Source organism: Aspergillus pseudoviridinutans (assembly GCF_018340605.1).
Source record: "Aspergillus pseudoviridinutans IFM 55266 DNA, scaffold_1, whole genome shotgun sequence".
Classification (NCBI taxonomy): Eukaryota; Fungi; Ascomycota; class Eurotiomycetes; order Eurotiales; family Aspergillaceae; genus Aspergillus; species Aspergillus pseudoviridinutans.
In genome coordinates, this window is record NW_025091281.1 from 1,472,085 (window position 1) to 1,486,504 (window position 14,420).

At 50.8% G+C, this 14,420-nt stretch overlaps 7 protein-coding genes across 7 annotated transcripts; 3 read left to right on the forward strand and 4 right to left on the reverse strand.

Moving 5' to 3' along the window:
- Positions 1-212: 212 nt before the first annotated feature.
- On the forward strand, positions 213-1,727 carry Asppvi_000523 (uncharacterized protein; the record flags this gene model as incomplete). Its single annotated transcript, XM_043296832.1, has 2 exons — positions 213-663; positions 712-1,727. 2 exons carry the CDS (start codon positions 213-215, stop codon positions 1,725-1,727), a joined length of 1,467 nt encoding a protein of 488 aa, XP_043152767.1.
- Positions 1,728-1,841: 114 nt separating this feature from the next.
- Asppvi_000524 (uncharacterized protein) lies at positions 1,842-2,462 on the reverse strand (the record flags this gene model as incomplete). Its single annotated transcript, XM_043296833.1, has 3 exons — positions 1,842-1,930; positions 1,978-2,278; positions 2,361-2,462. The coding sequence occupies 3 exons, from the start codon at positions 2,460-2,462 to the stop codon at positions 1,842-1,844; spliced, it is 492 nt and encodes a 163-aa protein (XP_043152768.1).
- A 1,909-nt stretch (positions 2,463-4,371) lies between these two features.
- On the reverse strand, positions 4,372-4,997 carry Asppvi_000525 (Hpt domain-containing protein; the record flags this gene model as incomplete). The annotated part of the gene is made up of 3 exons (XM_043296834.1): positions 4,372-4,660; positions 4,718-4,893; positions 4,953-4,997. 3 exons carry the CDS (start codon positions 4,995-4,997, stop codon positions 4,372-4,374), a joined length of 510 nt encoding a protein of 169 aa, XP_043152769.1.
- Positions 4,998-9,148: 4,151 nt separating this feature from the next.
- Positions 9,149-10,000, forward strand: Asppvi_000526 (protein tyrosine phosphatase-like domain-containing protein; the record flags this gene model as incomplete). Its single annotated transcript, XM_043296835.1, has 3 exons — positions 9,149-9,681; positions 9,735-9,874; positions 9,927-10,000. 3 exons carry the CDS (start codon positions 9,149-9,151, stop codon positions 9,998-10,000), a joined length of 747 nt encoding a protein of 248 aa, XP_043152770.1.
- Positions 10,001-10,149: 149 nt separating this feature from the next.
- Asppvi_000527 (uncharacterized protein) lies at positions 10,150-11,467 on the reverse strand (the record flags this gene model as incomplete). The annotated part of the gene is made up of 3 exons (XM_043296836.1): positions 10,150-10,229; positions 10,277-10,582; positions 10,639-11,467. 3 exons carry the CDS (start codon positions 11,465-11,467, stop codon positions 10,150-10,152), a joined length of 1,215 nt encoding a protein of 404 aa, XP_043152771.1.
- A 543-nt stretch (positions 11,468-12,010) lies between these two features.
- Positions 12,011-12,529, reverse strand: Asppvi_000528 (putative small nuclear ribonucleoprotein SmD3; the record flags this gene model as incomplete). Its single annotated transcript, XM_043296837.1, has 4 exons — positions 12,011-12,113; positions 12,161-12,290; positions 12,351-12,411; positions 12,473-12,529. The coding sequence occupies 4 exons, from the start codon at positions 12,527-12,529 to the stop codon at positions 12,011-12,013; spliced, it is 351 nt and encodes a 116-aa protein (XP_043152772.1).
- A 482-nt stretch (positions 12,530-13,011) lies between these two features.
- On the forward strand, positions 13,012-13,764 carry Asppvi_000529 (phosphatidylglycerophosphatase; the record flags this gene model as incomplete). The annotated part of the gene is made up of 1 exon (XM_043296838.1): positions 13,012-13,764. One exon carries the CDS (start codon positions 13,012-13,014, stop codon positions 13,762-13,764), a length of 753 nt encoding a protein of 250 aa, XP_043152773.1.
- Positions 13,765-14,420: the final 656 nt, after the last annotated feature.

A 14,420-nucleotide genomic window follows, 5' to 3' on the forward strand; every position in this document is an offset into this window, starting at 1 on the left:
ATCTACGTTCCAAGGCACCGCCTCGGCTCAGAATGACCTTGTTTATCAGCAACTGATCTGTCCAAGAAAATATTAAAAGGGGAGAATTGGGATAAACTTCACTTTCCAACAATGGTCATTCTTTTCTTCCAATAATTGCATAGATCTGGTTGTTTTTCTCAGTAAAGCTACAGATCACTTTCACATGGTTCACAGCTGATACACTATTTCAGATGCGGGCGCTTGTTAGTCGCACACCCATTGCGGCTGCATTGCGGTCTGCAAGGCTGGGATGTCAGTGTGCTACAATCCAATATAATGGTTTGAACATCCTTGACCGATTACCTCAGCCCTTGCCGTCGAGATCATTCCGAATCCGATACACAGGAGTGCCCACATCGAGTCGCGTGACACATACAGGTAGACGGAGTTTCCAACTGAGTGCCAAAAACAGAGATGAGCGGGAACCTCAGAAGGCCGAACCGGATCCTCTGGAGAGGCTCGAGGTCAGAAAGGTGCAGCAGCAGCATGAAACTGAGAAGGACGAGCCGGGCCGAGATACGAAGTCTGGAGGGAAAGTTGCGAAGGCGATGACGAAGGGCGATACGATTGCAGGCAAGCTGTTGACGACGCCGTCGAGGTTGTTCAAGCTTCTCATTCCATTGACGACCATCAATCGCAAAGGTATGTTATCTGTAGTTGTGGGTTCCGGCTGCGGCTGACAATTTCAAGACATTGAGCAGATCGCCATTCTGATCCACCCGCAGCAGCCCCTATCCCATCTAGAACGTCTAATCCAGTCCGAGGTACCGCCAATCGAAGACGAAAACGGTCAGAAGAAACCACCTGCTGTATCGTTCATCGCGCTCCAGCTTGAAGAGGACGCCATCAGGCCGAAAAGGGGTATGTACGAAGGTACCGATGCTGAAATTCACAGAATCGAAGGAGGAAAGGATGACGCGACAGTGGCAAAACGAGGGGGAGACTTCCAGGAAGTGGACGAAACGTTCAGCTATCTGCGACGACCAGGGCCTGGACAGGCTGACAAGGAGCAGCGCTTCATCCGGTGGTCGCAGTCCACCGAGATTGGAGACTTCATCCGGGATGCCGCGCGGGCTAAGGAGTTCATCGTGACGATCGAAGGTGCACCGTCTGGGCTGGAACAGATTCACGTTGCCGTGCCCTCTTTCGACGAGAGGACGTATTTCCTGCGGATGAGGCTGCGAAAAATCTCTCGCAGAATCCAGGGTCTTGCAGAGATCAAGCATGAGTGTGACGCGCTGGCGCACCGGGGTGCTCAACGGGTGGCCCTTGGCGGGTTTGGCATCCTCGCCTTTTGGTGGTACATTGTGTACAAACTGACCTTTGAGACGGAGCTGGGATGGGATACGATGGAGCCGGTGACCTATCTGGTCAGCTTGTCCACTTTGATGGGCGGCTACCTTTGGTTCCTGTATCACAACCGCGAGATCTCCTATCGTTCAGCGCTTGATTTTACAATCAATGCGCGGCAAAAGAAACTCTACCAGATGAAAGGGATTGACCTTCAAGTGTGGGAATCGCTCATTGATGAAGCCAATGCGATACGCAGGGAAATCAAAAACATCGCGGCCGAATATGACGTTGATTGGGACGAACGAAAAGACGAGCAGGACGACCGCGTTACCGAGGCATTGAAGAAGGAGAGAAGACTCAAGAATGGATCGCAGAAAGAAGAGCGGCCAAATGACGACAGAGACGATGATTGATTGATTGATTGTATGAAAATTGACCAGCGATGAACGGGTTGTCTATACAAAAGAAGGAAGTTGGAAAGCTCAAGCCAGCACCGTTGCCTCGTTAAACATTAAGAACACACCGCATCATCCATTCCTCACCGGGTCATAATACGTCTTCTTCGTCGGTCCACTGTCCGATTGTGCCGTCTGCTTATCCCGTTTCGAATCCTGGCCTGGACGCTGTCAGCATTGGATCGACACTGTGACTTGGACAACCTACCATGATCGTCACCCTTCCGTCGATTACGGTTATTGCGAACATCCCTCGACCGAAACACGCTGTACAGCAACCAGCCAGCCACCCAGTTGGGACCGTACTCTCCCGTGGTGTTTCCGCGCTCGAACAGCGGCCGCGTCAGGGGCCCGGCGTTCCGCGAGATCTCCATGATGCCCCATCGTTGTCTCTCCGGACGGATATGGTGCCAGAAAAAGGGCGGTCGGGTGTTGGGGTCGTTTCTGACGCTGTCCAGCAGATCCGAGGTACCTTGATTCATACGATTGTATACGACGATAGCTTCATCCTGTACATACTCAGCATACTGTACAATACATCTTGCACCTGCACATAGGCATATAGAGAACTGGAAGCAACGGCAGAAATACCCTCATAGCCCGATAGTACTGCTCATGCTGAGGATCATGCGAGTTCAGCCCCAGCGCCTGCATAAACTCCTCCTTTGACACGCGGGGTCCAACGGCCGGCATCCCGAAGATCGACTCAGTAGGTAGCAGGTATAGATAACAGCCTCTAGGCGTGAAGCAAAAGCAGACACGAACTTATACCCAGGGGCAAGCAGAATGAGGCATGCATGAAAAGCTCTGGGGACCGGGAACCATCGTGGTTAAAAAAAAGGAACGTAGCACAGCGCCTGTCTGCCATCCCATCACCCTCAGCCTCGAAGTCTACATGACAGTCGGCTACGACAATCGGCCGCGAGCTCGGACGGGCTGTGATTGGCGACGAGGACACGGAAATGGGTTTGGTTTGGTGCGTGCATCTGCAAGGCCGTTGTCGATTGTCGATGGGCGAGCGATTGAGGTGTCGGCGGTTGCAGGGCTGTAGGTATCCGTCCGTTCCTCTGTGGACCTGGCTAGTGGGTGCGCTGCTTGACATGATACTTCCTCTACTGTCTTGTCTGTTTCTTCTGCTATAGTAGCTGATATAAGTATGCTCTAGACGGAGTTGATGAATACCACAACTATACTGCACCCAAACAGTAGATGAAAATAGTGTCCAAATCCGAACCATTCAATCGACTGAACATCCGAATCAGTCCTAACTCCAGACTCCAGACTCTAGTCTCCAAACCGTTTGATCAAGCACACACGACCCGGGGTCGGTTTGCTTGGCTGCACATACGCCGGCATACCGTCCTTGTACTGTACTTGTACCCGTACTTTAGACAGCTCTTCATCCCCTACACTTCCATTCTCCTGCCTTTGAGTTAGAAGCACTGCACTCAGGGTCCATCCTAGAGGTGAGCTGCCACTACATTTAACCAAATCTGATATCCCAACCTATTCTCCAATAACGTCAGAAACAAATCCAAAAAAATATTTCCAGAGAGGGTTGGGTTAAGTTGATTCGCAAATGTGCAGAATTGCCTGTCCCACGCTCATCCGCCTGCTGTGTAACCATCGCCCGTAGACTAAGCTACGCGCGCTCTCAAGGTCCTTCCCTCCCTGATGATCCGTTTTGCACAGACAGCGAGAGCCCAGTCGATACTAGGTACCGAAGGGTAGACTGAGCTAAGAGCAGATGAGATGGTGCAAGTGCAAGTGTAAGGGTAAGGTCTCGGATCGGATGGTGGAATGGTACGTAGGTACTCCGTACATGCATCCGAGTGCAGTGCGCCTGTGTTTGTATTTGCAGTTGGATCGTTTTCGAGACTGCCTTACCAGAGAATAAGAAGCCAAGAGAAGACAGGGCGTCCAATCTTCTTCCGGCTATGATGGAAACCTCTCGAAGCTGGCGTGGTTTGCTTGGTGCAGGGGCTGAATGTTGTGCAAGTCTGCGCTGGGCCTTTGCATACTCTGAATATATTAAACGGTGACGGGTGAGGCTACCTGACTGTGGTACGGGGCAGGAATGTGTTAGACAGCTGCTTGTGACTGTCTGGTGGCCGCACGCAGGATGGCATGTTGTACATTACTCGTATTCCTGACTCTTCATGCCGCTATTCTGTTGGTTCGATTGTCCTCCATCTGTCTAGCAACAGAAGTCAGAATGTTGCATGCTGCCTGCCTACAGCGGTAGTATAGGCTTTGGCTTTGGCAAGGGGAAGCAATGTCTGATAAAACTGAAGAAATCTAATCCTGCATGCTATGGATGATGGCTCATACAAAACCAGAAGTTTGGTAGACGCTGGACATCATTTAAGAAATCCAATGGTTTGATACTGAAAGGTAAGTGGTGGAAATTATCTGTCGCTTTTGTTCTCCATTCCTCTTGCAGACTGGACTGTTCGTGGGTATGTGGACTGAAGTGAAGAGTGATTGTGTGTATATGTGTAGGAACTCGACCTGTCGCGTGGTATATTCAGAAGCACATCCCTCTCCCCATGCTCGTTCTGCCTCTGCTCTCTATGTGCAAACTCTCTCCCTTGGTCAATCACTATTTAGAGGAGGACGAGGTGACCTCGGGCGACTTTGTCTCGCCGTAATAGCTGCGGAGAAACTGCTCTACTTCTTTATAGTCCTTCTTGACTTCAACCAGGGTTTCCTTGATGTGATTCAGCGACCTCTCCTCATCGGGTTCGTCGACCGTGCCGGTCTCATCTTTCCCAGCACCGTAATGCTGGATCTTTTCGCAGTGATCTTTGACCTTCTTCAAACCCAGAGTCGCTGACGATCCCTTTAGGAAATGTCCAAGCGAAGAAAGTTCATCTAGGTCCTTGTCCTCTCTGTGATGTCGAATGTCAGTCTAACTGCAGGGTCAATACGGAGCAACAAGCACTTACAGAGCCTTGTCCATCTTCTCAAACGTGGTTTCGGCTTGATCGAAGAATCCATACACAATGCCCTTGCTGAAATCCATGTCTTCATCGTCGTCCATCTCCAAGATCTGGTCGAAAGTGGCCTTGTCGATGACTTCTCCCATCTCTGAAAGCTTCTTGGGTGTCGGAGTCTCCTTGGGCTGTTGAGATGTCAGTGTCCACTCAAAAGCAGTTACGATGGTCAGTGGCAGCAACATACAGGATCCTCAACGGCCTTGGTCTTGGTAGTGGTTGTAGGAGCCATGTTTGCGAGTATGTGATGCTTAGCGCTGTTCCTCCAGCGGATGAGCGAAAGATAGATCAAGAAGGACTCGTTGAAGTTGGCGCCTGCTGTACCTTTCTCCTCTTCGTGGCGTATGTGGCTCTTCAAAGCACGATTTTGGAAACCGATTCGATCTACACTGTGCAAAACGGTTAGTTCAAGCGCCAAGTCACTTGCTTCATGCTTCTCGAGTTCCAGGGCCAGATTACGGCAAGATCAAGCGACAGGCGCTCAGCGCTTGAGACTCGACCGTCACGGGTAGCCGCCCTACGCAGTGAGAAAGTTACTGGGGCGAGGGGCTATGACAGTCCAGACAGCCGGGAGGGAAGAGATATACAGTCAACAGGGGAAGGTGGTCAGGAGGCTCAACATGATGGGGGCTGATGGACGAGGGGTAGGGGAATCAGGGAGAATCACCTCCGGTACGTTTCCTTCCTGTTGGTTGCTGAGGCCACAGGATGTAGCGGGGTTGTTTCCAAGGTGGAACCAATCGAGCACAAAAGCTTCGGGGACAAAAGTAGCTTAACAGGCCGCCACAACAAGCGGTGGTCTGAGGGCTCGGAGGTCGGTTTAGGGGAGTCACAAAAGGAACATCCGGTATTAATGCGGACAGAAGAGACTTGGGCAGACCGACGAAAAGGGAGGGATGTATGGGGCGGAAGTATTAGATTAACAGGCATTTTAGGCCATGACGAGGAGCAGCAACAGGAGGGGACGAGGGATGACCCGAAACCAAACCACACAGACAACCTAGACGGAGCCTAAAGGGGAAGGGGTCCACATGGGTTGATAGGAACAGATCATAGTAGCTGACAAAGGAAAGAAAAGGAAAGAAGTACAGCTGTCTGGACTGAGAGGACTGATTTGATGATAGGACAGGAGAGAAGCAGAGGAGGAGAGAAGGAGGAAGAGGAGGGGTAGTAGGTATTGGGGTATCCCACCTTGTATTGGTATTATTATTGTTGTGGTGGTAGTAGAAGATGATGGTGATGGTGATGCCGTTGATGCTGATGACAGACAGTGATGGTCAAAGAGATGTGTCTGCAGTCTAGAGAGTATATGATTTGCTACCAAACCAGCCACTGAGGAGTCAGTCACCGTAGTAGAAGCCGAAAGGAAGTATTGCAAGTTAGAGATTCGACAGCGCGAAAGAAAAAAGAATCCAAAAAACGATAAAGTGAGGAATCAGAGCGCAAGGAGAAAGCAAGAGCACAAACAGCCAAGGTGGAATGGGGCTGATTGTTTGACTGGAGAAAGGGAAAGCGTGACAGTCTTTCTTTTACCTTCAACAAACTATCCGTAATATTGACAATTCCCTTTTTTTTTTTGTCCTTTTTCTTCCGTTTAACCCTTCTGTTTTGGCGCGCTTGAAGAGGTCAAGACTCAAAAGAGGAGACTACAAGAGAGTTGTGTGGAGGGGCAAAAATGTGGGTGGGCTATTTTTTTCCTTTTGGTGAGCGGCGGGGACAAGACGAGATAGACTAGCCCTTGGGATCAGCGATGACTATGTTCGATTGACAGTTGCAGCCAGAAGCTCGTGTCTCGGTAGATGAGCTATGGACGGGGAGGACTTCAAGAAAACTACCAGAATATCCGAAACGTAGAAAGAGGGAGGAATCCTTTTTTAGCTGTGAATGCCCTCAAAGGCTCAAGTAGTTGCATTCAGGTAGAGGAATAATAATGAAGCTATTTCGATAATAATAATAATAATACCTACTGTCGGGAGAATAATCCAGAAAGGCTAATAAATGGGGTCAACCGACAGCGACAAGAGACAAAAAGCAATAGTCGCTCTTCTGATACTCCGTATCCCCCTCCCTCCTTCTTCACGCATCATGATTGAAGACGAGGACTTTAGCTTCATCTGGCGTCATTTTATGACCTCGTGAGTATGCAATCTCCACCAAATGATTGAATCTCTGGGTAGCCTCAGCAATAGCCTTTAAGAATATAAAGATAAAATTTTCATCTTGTGTTCTCTCTCAGAATGCATCCCCACTTTTTCGCTGGAGATGCACGTTGAAATCATCGCACCACAGACTGACGTAGAGTGTCAGCCAGTCAGCCTCTTATTGGCGCTGGGGTTGTGTTAGGTTCGCTGGCAGGGGGGGGGAGGTTCGATCCACTGCGACATCATCATCAAATTCCTCCCAAGTCCTCGTTCCCCCGACCCTGGCCATGCTGTCATATTATCTCAGACATCAACATGCTACTTTTTGTCGATCCGTTAGTCCAGTGACGAGTGAAACCCTTTCCGAATGAGTTTCGCATCCAACGGAATCCGTCTTTCTCGGCAGTCTGACATCACAACCGGCACCACCTCTGGCCATGGGCTGTTCTGGGCCCTCAGGAACCGTCCCAGATATAGTGGACGTCCGGAAAGTACGTACCGGACAAGCAAACATCCAGAGTCAGAATGAAGCCCAAGAACGACAAGGACTCGCCAATTAGCCCTGCGTTTTCTTGGTGCTCACCCTACCTGTGTGCTTGCCAAACAGAAGCCAGCGGGGTTTGACAGACTAAAACAGAAACGGGTAATCCGTCCAAGTGGAATACCCAAGCGACAGTGTTGGTGCCATTCCACACAGCCTTGGTGGGCTTCGCATCGATGTCACATGAAGATGAGGCACCGAGACTCTTGATTGAGTTATCTAGCACTCTCGCTTCATCTTTCTTGCTCCTCCTTCGCCAGATCCAGTCGAGAGGCATTATGTGGCTTTATATCTCCTCCATGTCGAGGGGGACAAGGAACCTGACATTTCCTCTCCCCATCGTGGCTTCAGCCATTTTCGACATTTGAGGGTGATGAACTCGACCGCTGTTGGTCAGTCCCGGCCCTGGGTGTGACTTCCAGCCAATAATATCCGAGCAAGGTGGGCAAAATGACATCACAGTGGGTTCGATCCGAAGTTTGGAGAAGACAAACGGCCAATTCGGGAATATTGGCTCGCCTATGACGTTAGGGGGGCCATTGCCAAGTCTCGCTGAAGCTCGGGTCCTTTCGGCTGTAAGTATGAAGAGGGGCCGAATGGCTCTCCTACAGCATATACCTCTCTATCCAGTCACTATTATTATGAACAGCTGATTGATATGGAAAATAGGGGTGGACTGACCATCAGAGAGACTGGCAATCTTGAATAGAATGGTAAAAAGTGGAGAATGGATCAGCTGAGAGTGAAAGACGGATAGACAGTTCCTGCCGACTGTCACGCATTCACTGTTATCTAGGCGCCCGGTGTAGGACATTCTACGACTATTGACCAGTGTGGACACCTTGATCGGCCTGACTAGCATACTGTTATGTTTCTCAACTTCACATCGACTGATCAACTAAACAGAATACCACCTAAGAATTGCGTAGGGCTCAGCATAACAACAGATTGATAGAGAACAAATTTATCAAAGGATCTGATCCGAGAAGCAGAAACAGGCATGTCGCTAACTTGTTATCATTTGGGCATGCAGTCGATACTCGAAAACACCTCTCACCACTTACATTACTTTGTTTACATGACATCAGACCGCATGGCTGGAAACCTTGTCGGATGACAAAAGTCAAAAAAATCTTCGTCTGTTCTTAGCGTCAACATGAAAGTGGTGTCCTCCGCATACTGCTATCTTTTGATAAGGAACTACAGGATGCAGACATTTAGGCTTATACATGAGTAAATACCGACTGCTATGCCGCGCATAGCTCAGACGGTCACTGCCTTCAACCTCTCAATTAATATCGGACAGTTTATTAAGCAATTCATGTCTCTGCCGATGGGTGACCTGGTTATCTGCTGCCATTCTTCAGGACAGTATGACATTCTTTGTATCGTGATCTCGTACGTCGTCTCCGTACATCGAAGAAATCGCACATGGAGCGCATGAGGTGTCACATCCGAGGATCGATCTGATTAGACTTATTACATAATCACCGCCCATCCTCCCATCAAATCAACAAAAATAACCACCTTCAACAAGCTCCGATGTTGCGTCCACCGGTCAATTGACAAGTTAAATTTATCATAAATTGTGAGTTCTAAATCTACTGAATATCTGCCCCTTTTTGAAGCTTACCAGTTTCCCTTCCCCCGGTGCCCAACCAAACAGCACATCTACTGACACACAAAAAGGAGTCGGCGACAATGTCCCAGTCCACCACAAGAGCCTCATCGGCTCCCCGGGCCTCGGCCTCAGGCCTTACTCGCGTCTATCTCCTCGCCTACAATGCCATCAGCTTCTGTCTCTGGGCCACCTGCGTCATCCGCGGCGCAATGCTAGTCTTCTCGATCGCGCCCAACGGCCACCTCCCCGCCATCTTCCACCATATCTACTCCCCGCTGCTCACAACGACCCAGACCCTCGCGGGCCTTGAGGTCCTGCACAGTCTGCTGGGCATCGTGCGCGCCCCCGTCATGACAACCGCCATGCAGGTCGCCAGCCGGCTGCTCCTGGTCTGGGGCGTGATGTATCTCTTCCACGACCGCGGGGATGGGCACGGCGGCATCGTCGGTGGGGATTTCCACGAGACATTGCCGTATGGGCCTGGCGCCAAGGTAGGCGATTATGCGTTCCTGGGATGTCTGGGGGCGTGGGGCGTAACCGAGTGTATCCGGTATGGGTTCTTTGCGCTGCAGGTTTGGGGCAGTGGTGTGCCGAGTTGGTGGACTTGGTTGAGGTATTTTCCACCCGTCTCGTTGTATATATGTATGTGTCTAATGACGATGGCAGGTACAATACCTTCTATGTGCTCTACCCAATTGGTATCAGCAGTGAGTGCATCATGGTCTGGAAGGCTCTGAAGCCCGCTGCAGAATGGAATCCTCTTTACTGGTGGTTCTTGGTGGTGGTGCTTGCCATCTATGTTCCCGGTATGTTGGTCTTGGGCAACGCGCGCCGCCAGTCGCTAACTTCTTTCTTCAGGCTCTTACATTCTCTACACTCACATGATTGCACAGAGGCGCAAGGTCATGAAGAAGAAGGGAAGAGCCGAGTAAGTGTCAGACCTTAAGGTTGCTGTAAGATTACCCTGGGGGTGATAGAGCTGTCATGATGTACATCTATCTAAACAATTATGGAAGGCCAACGACTTGGCTATATCCATTTCCTCTATAGCTTAGAATATTTATATTGTCGTAACATGGATCTATAGCTCTTTCATGATATCTCGTACAGCTTTGGCAGCAAATTTCTTGCGCTCACTCTCTGGTAACTCGGAACTCATATCTGGTCTATTAGCCTTCGAATTTACTTTCCCTGGGGAAAAGACATACCTCTGATAGCTTGCATCCGCATCATCAAAGCCTCCAAAGACTCGACCTTGAGTTCATCGTCGTTTTCCCCATCCTCATCCTGCTCATCCACGTCATCACCCCCATGTTCAATCGCCATCCGCAAACCCAGCATCTCGCGTTCCAGCTCGTTGACTTCAAGATCAAACCCGTTCTCCCCACGATCCAATCCGAGAAGATGCTCCTCAAGATCATCCTCGCTAAATCCACCGGGATCCGCATCTTCAGACGGCGCGGCCCAGTCATGCGTCTCGAGGATTTCCCTAATGCGCCGCATACCCTGGTATTCTGTCACAGCAATCAGCCCACACTCCATCAACAATAATCACAGAAGAAAGACAAACCCCCGTAGACATTCCGCTGCTCCCCCTCCTCCCCCTTCGGATCCCACTCGAGCACCTCCACCCCCACCATCCCCATCTCAAACAGCTGATCCTCCCACCACCCAACAGAAAACGGCTCATCGCTCGCATCCAACTCCTCCAAATCACCGTCCTCGGCGCGCAACCGCGTATCTTTATGGCCCTCTCCTACTAATACCAGCAGCACAGGGACATCCCCGACCTCCCCGCGCTCCTCCTCAATCACACCCTTGACCCGTCCAACAGCAGAAAGGAACTCCTTGAGGCTTTTCACGTCGGCTCGAGACTCGGGTGTACCTGCATCCGTGCCCGCACCCGCAGGCAAACCCGCACTCGTATCCTCCAGATTCCTAATGCAAATCACCAGCGCCCCGATCGCGTCCCGGACAACCCGTGCATCTGCGCCCGAGAACTCGACCGCCCATTGCGCGGGCGAGGGCGAGGGCGAGGGCGCGCTTTCCCCTTCCCCCCCTGTCTGTGTCTGCGTTTGTGTTTCTGTTTCCGTGTGCGCGAGTGTGTGCGCGTGTTCATCTGCCGCCGCAGGGAGAGGGATCTCGTCGACCCATATCGGGATGTCGGCTGTGTAGTACTTGTTTGAGAGGCGGAGGGGTGGGTGGGTGGTGTACCCTGCGAAGGAGGCCGGGGGGGCAGCGACTGGGGTTTCTGTTAGAGAGTGCAGGAGCGATGGGATCGTTGAGGTCGAGTGGGAGCTTGGAGAGAGGATGAGGAGACGGCGTGGGTTGCGGATTTGCGGTGCGGTGGTGGTGGTCTGGCTTTGGCTTGCGGAGTTGGGGTGGGATGCGGAGCTCATTTCGGTGGAGGGTCGCGTCGGCTTGCGCTGGATGGGAGACCTGTCGCTGAGATTTGGTCTATTTAGAATTGTTCAGGTGCTTGGTACTTCTGGCTCTGCTGCCATGTGGATTGGAGAATGTGGTTTGTTGCGGGGAACTTTGGCGGAGAAGATTTCGGGGTGTTGGATTTATCTACGGAGCAGCAGGGCATGTTTGGAGAGATTAATCGCTAGTCAAATCAGATTTGAGGTCATTAGCCAGATATTGAGAGAAGCTTTATTTGTTGCCATGCCAGGTTATCGCCACAACCAGTGCAATTCAAGATGGTATTCGACGCCTGCATGTCTCAGTACGCATCTTCCACCGGGTCCAATTCTTTCCTGCAGCTGGACATACAATTGCACATCGTAAGAGAACCCAGAAGTGAAAATCTGTTATCGCAGGGTATCGCCTCGAAACCGGTCTTCTCAAGGAATCACATTTTTCAATCCCACATAAGTACCATTAGGAATGACGAAAAACCACACAGAAAAAGGAAACGCCAACGAAAAAATTCCACCAGATCAACCCCTCCGTTGTCCCCGAGCCCTCTGCACCGTAGCCTTACCACGAGCAAGACCGACACCTCTACCGCGCTGGCCGCGCGAACGGAACATGGGTGCGTTTCTGCAGACGTCAGTACGTAAACCACATAAACAGTAGAGATGTAATACCTCAGCATATCCGGCACGATGAAGAACTTGACGTGGCTTCCACGAATGTAGACCTGGTCCAGGTGCGACACGCGACCATCACGAGCAGTGACTGTGATATCCTTGAGCTGGACGTTCATGTTATCCTCAGCTGGGCAAAAGTGTCAGCATAATCTTGAAACCACCGGGCTGATTGTCACGCGCGACGAACCCTCCAAGAGCTTTCCTCGATACACCACCCCCGAAGTAATCTCCAGCGTTACGACGTGGCCCTGCAATTGCAAGTTAGCTTGAGTCCATTATACTTTATAAAGGCAGCAGAGTAAAGCGGACCTGAGCTTCATTCAAGAGCTTGATGGGGATACCGATGGTGCTGGTCAACTTGCCCATGTTGAAGGATCGGATGCGATTCGAGCAAAGTTACGCGAAAAAAAGCGGACGGTCGTCGCGAGAACAGATTGAGTGGAACTGACAAAAAAAGAGTGCGTTTTTTATGGCCACAATTCAAGCAGACCGTTCACAGAGACAGCAAAAATCCTAAGTACGATGAAGAGAAAGAATGCGGTGCCGATAAACTGACTTGACCGGGTTGAAGCTAGCGGAGGTCCAGTCAAAGGCGGAGAGTCCCCTACTTGTGCGGCTCTGCCGTTACTTTCTCCGTACCACTTGTAGAGCTTCATCTTCAGCCTCGTCAAACAACCTCAAGTATATAAACATGGACTGTCCTCATTGGTACCTTGCCTCAATCATGAACACGTAATTACAACCAATTTCAGTCTCTACTGTCCCCATTTTCGGCCCACTCATTCAATTATCTCCAACTCGCTCATCCTCCGTATACATACAACAGCTTCAACTGTGAAAAAAGAAAAATGGCCAGCACACCTAACACCAACCTTCGCGGCTTCAACCACGCAGTACAGACCCTCCTCCGAAATCCCTCCCAGTTCCTCCCCCACCTCACAATCCCAACCTTCACCCACCTCCCTGAACAACTCGGTCCGCATCTCCACAGACAACCTCCAGGCGAAAAACCAGCAGCAACAGCAGCAGCGACAAAATCACCCACAATCCGCGCTCTCGTCCTCGACAAAGACAACACCCTCTGCCCACCCAAGACAACCACCTTCCCTCCCCAGATTCTTGACAAGCTCTCCGCGCTGCGTACCTCGCCCACCTCGCCCTTCAACCAGTCCACAGCCCCCGACTCAATCCTCATCGTCTCCAACCGCGCAGGGAGCCATCCGCGCTTCGATGCCGAGGTGCGAGAGATCGAGGACCAGTTGTCCTCCCTGCGGATTCCGGTCTTCCGATTGCCCGAAGGCAGCGAGAAAAAGCCGTTTTGTGGAAAGGAGGTGATGGATTGGTTTCGGAAGCGCGGGGTGGTGACGCGCGCGGATGAGATTGCGGTTGTCGGGGATCGGCTGGGGACGGATGTGCTGATGGCGGCCATGATGGGTTCTTGGAGCGTCTGGTGTCGTGATGGGGTTTACGAAGGCGTCGATCCGAACAAGGGGAGGCCGAATATGAACATCCTCGAGAGGATGGAGATTTGGATCGAGAAATATCTGAGGGAATCTCGAGGATTGAAGGCGCCGCTGCCAAGGGGATGGGAGAGCCAGTAGAGAAGCTCCCCTCATCACTTGTACTATATTTATTTGATACCCGCTTTTACTAGCTATATGTAGATATACTCAAGAGGCCTCGTGCCTCCAAGTCAACAGACACTGTACACAACATGCATACCATTCTTGGTTGTGATCCTAAGATGGATTGGCCCTGAAGCCAGGCAGGATCTTGTCTGCCGTTCTCCTGGCAACCGACCAGCCGCCTGCGCAACATTTCTCGCGAAAGGAGTCCCAGCAGTTTGGCGTGACAGCTGGCTAGGTATCGGCCAAGTTACCCAAGCGCATACATGCGGAAATGATGAATAGAAGTCAAAAGGAACAAATGTGAGTAGGAGACTCAAGCTCAAGAATCCCAGAAGAATCACACCATCACAAAGTAAAAATGCAAACAATTCCTGACCCGCCGACCCGAAGAAGACCAAAAACGATGAAAGTAAAAATTCCCAGCAGATATCGCCCATTTTCCTCACTTCCTGGCATAACCACGTTAAATGACCCTGGCCATGGTCAAAAATGAAATCAAGAAGTAAAAATGGACAGGGATAGTAGGGAAGAAAATCAACAGAAATTGTTGGGAAACATCAAGAACACGAAGTGTCAAAAGGCGTCAGGACCAGCCGCAAGATAGAAGGGTATAAATACAGAAGATAAAA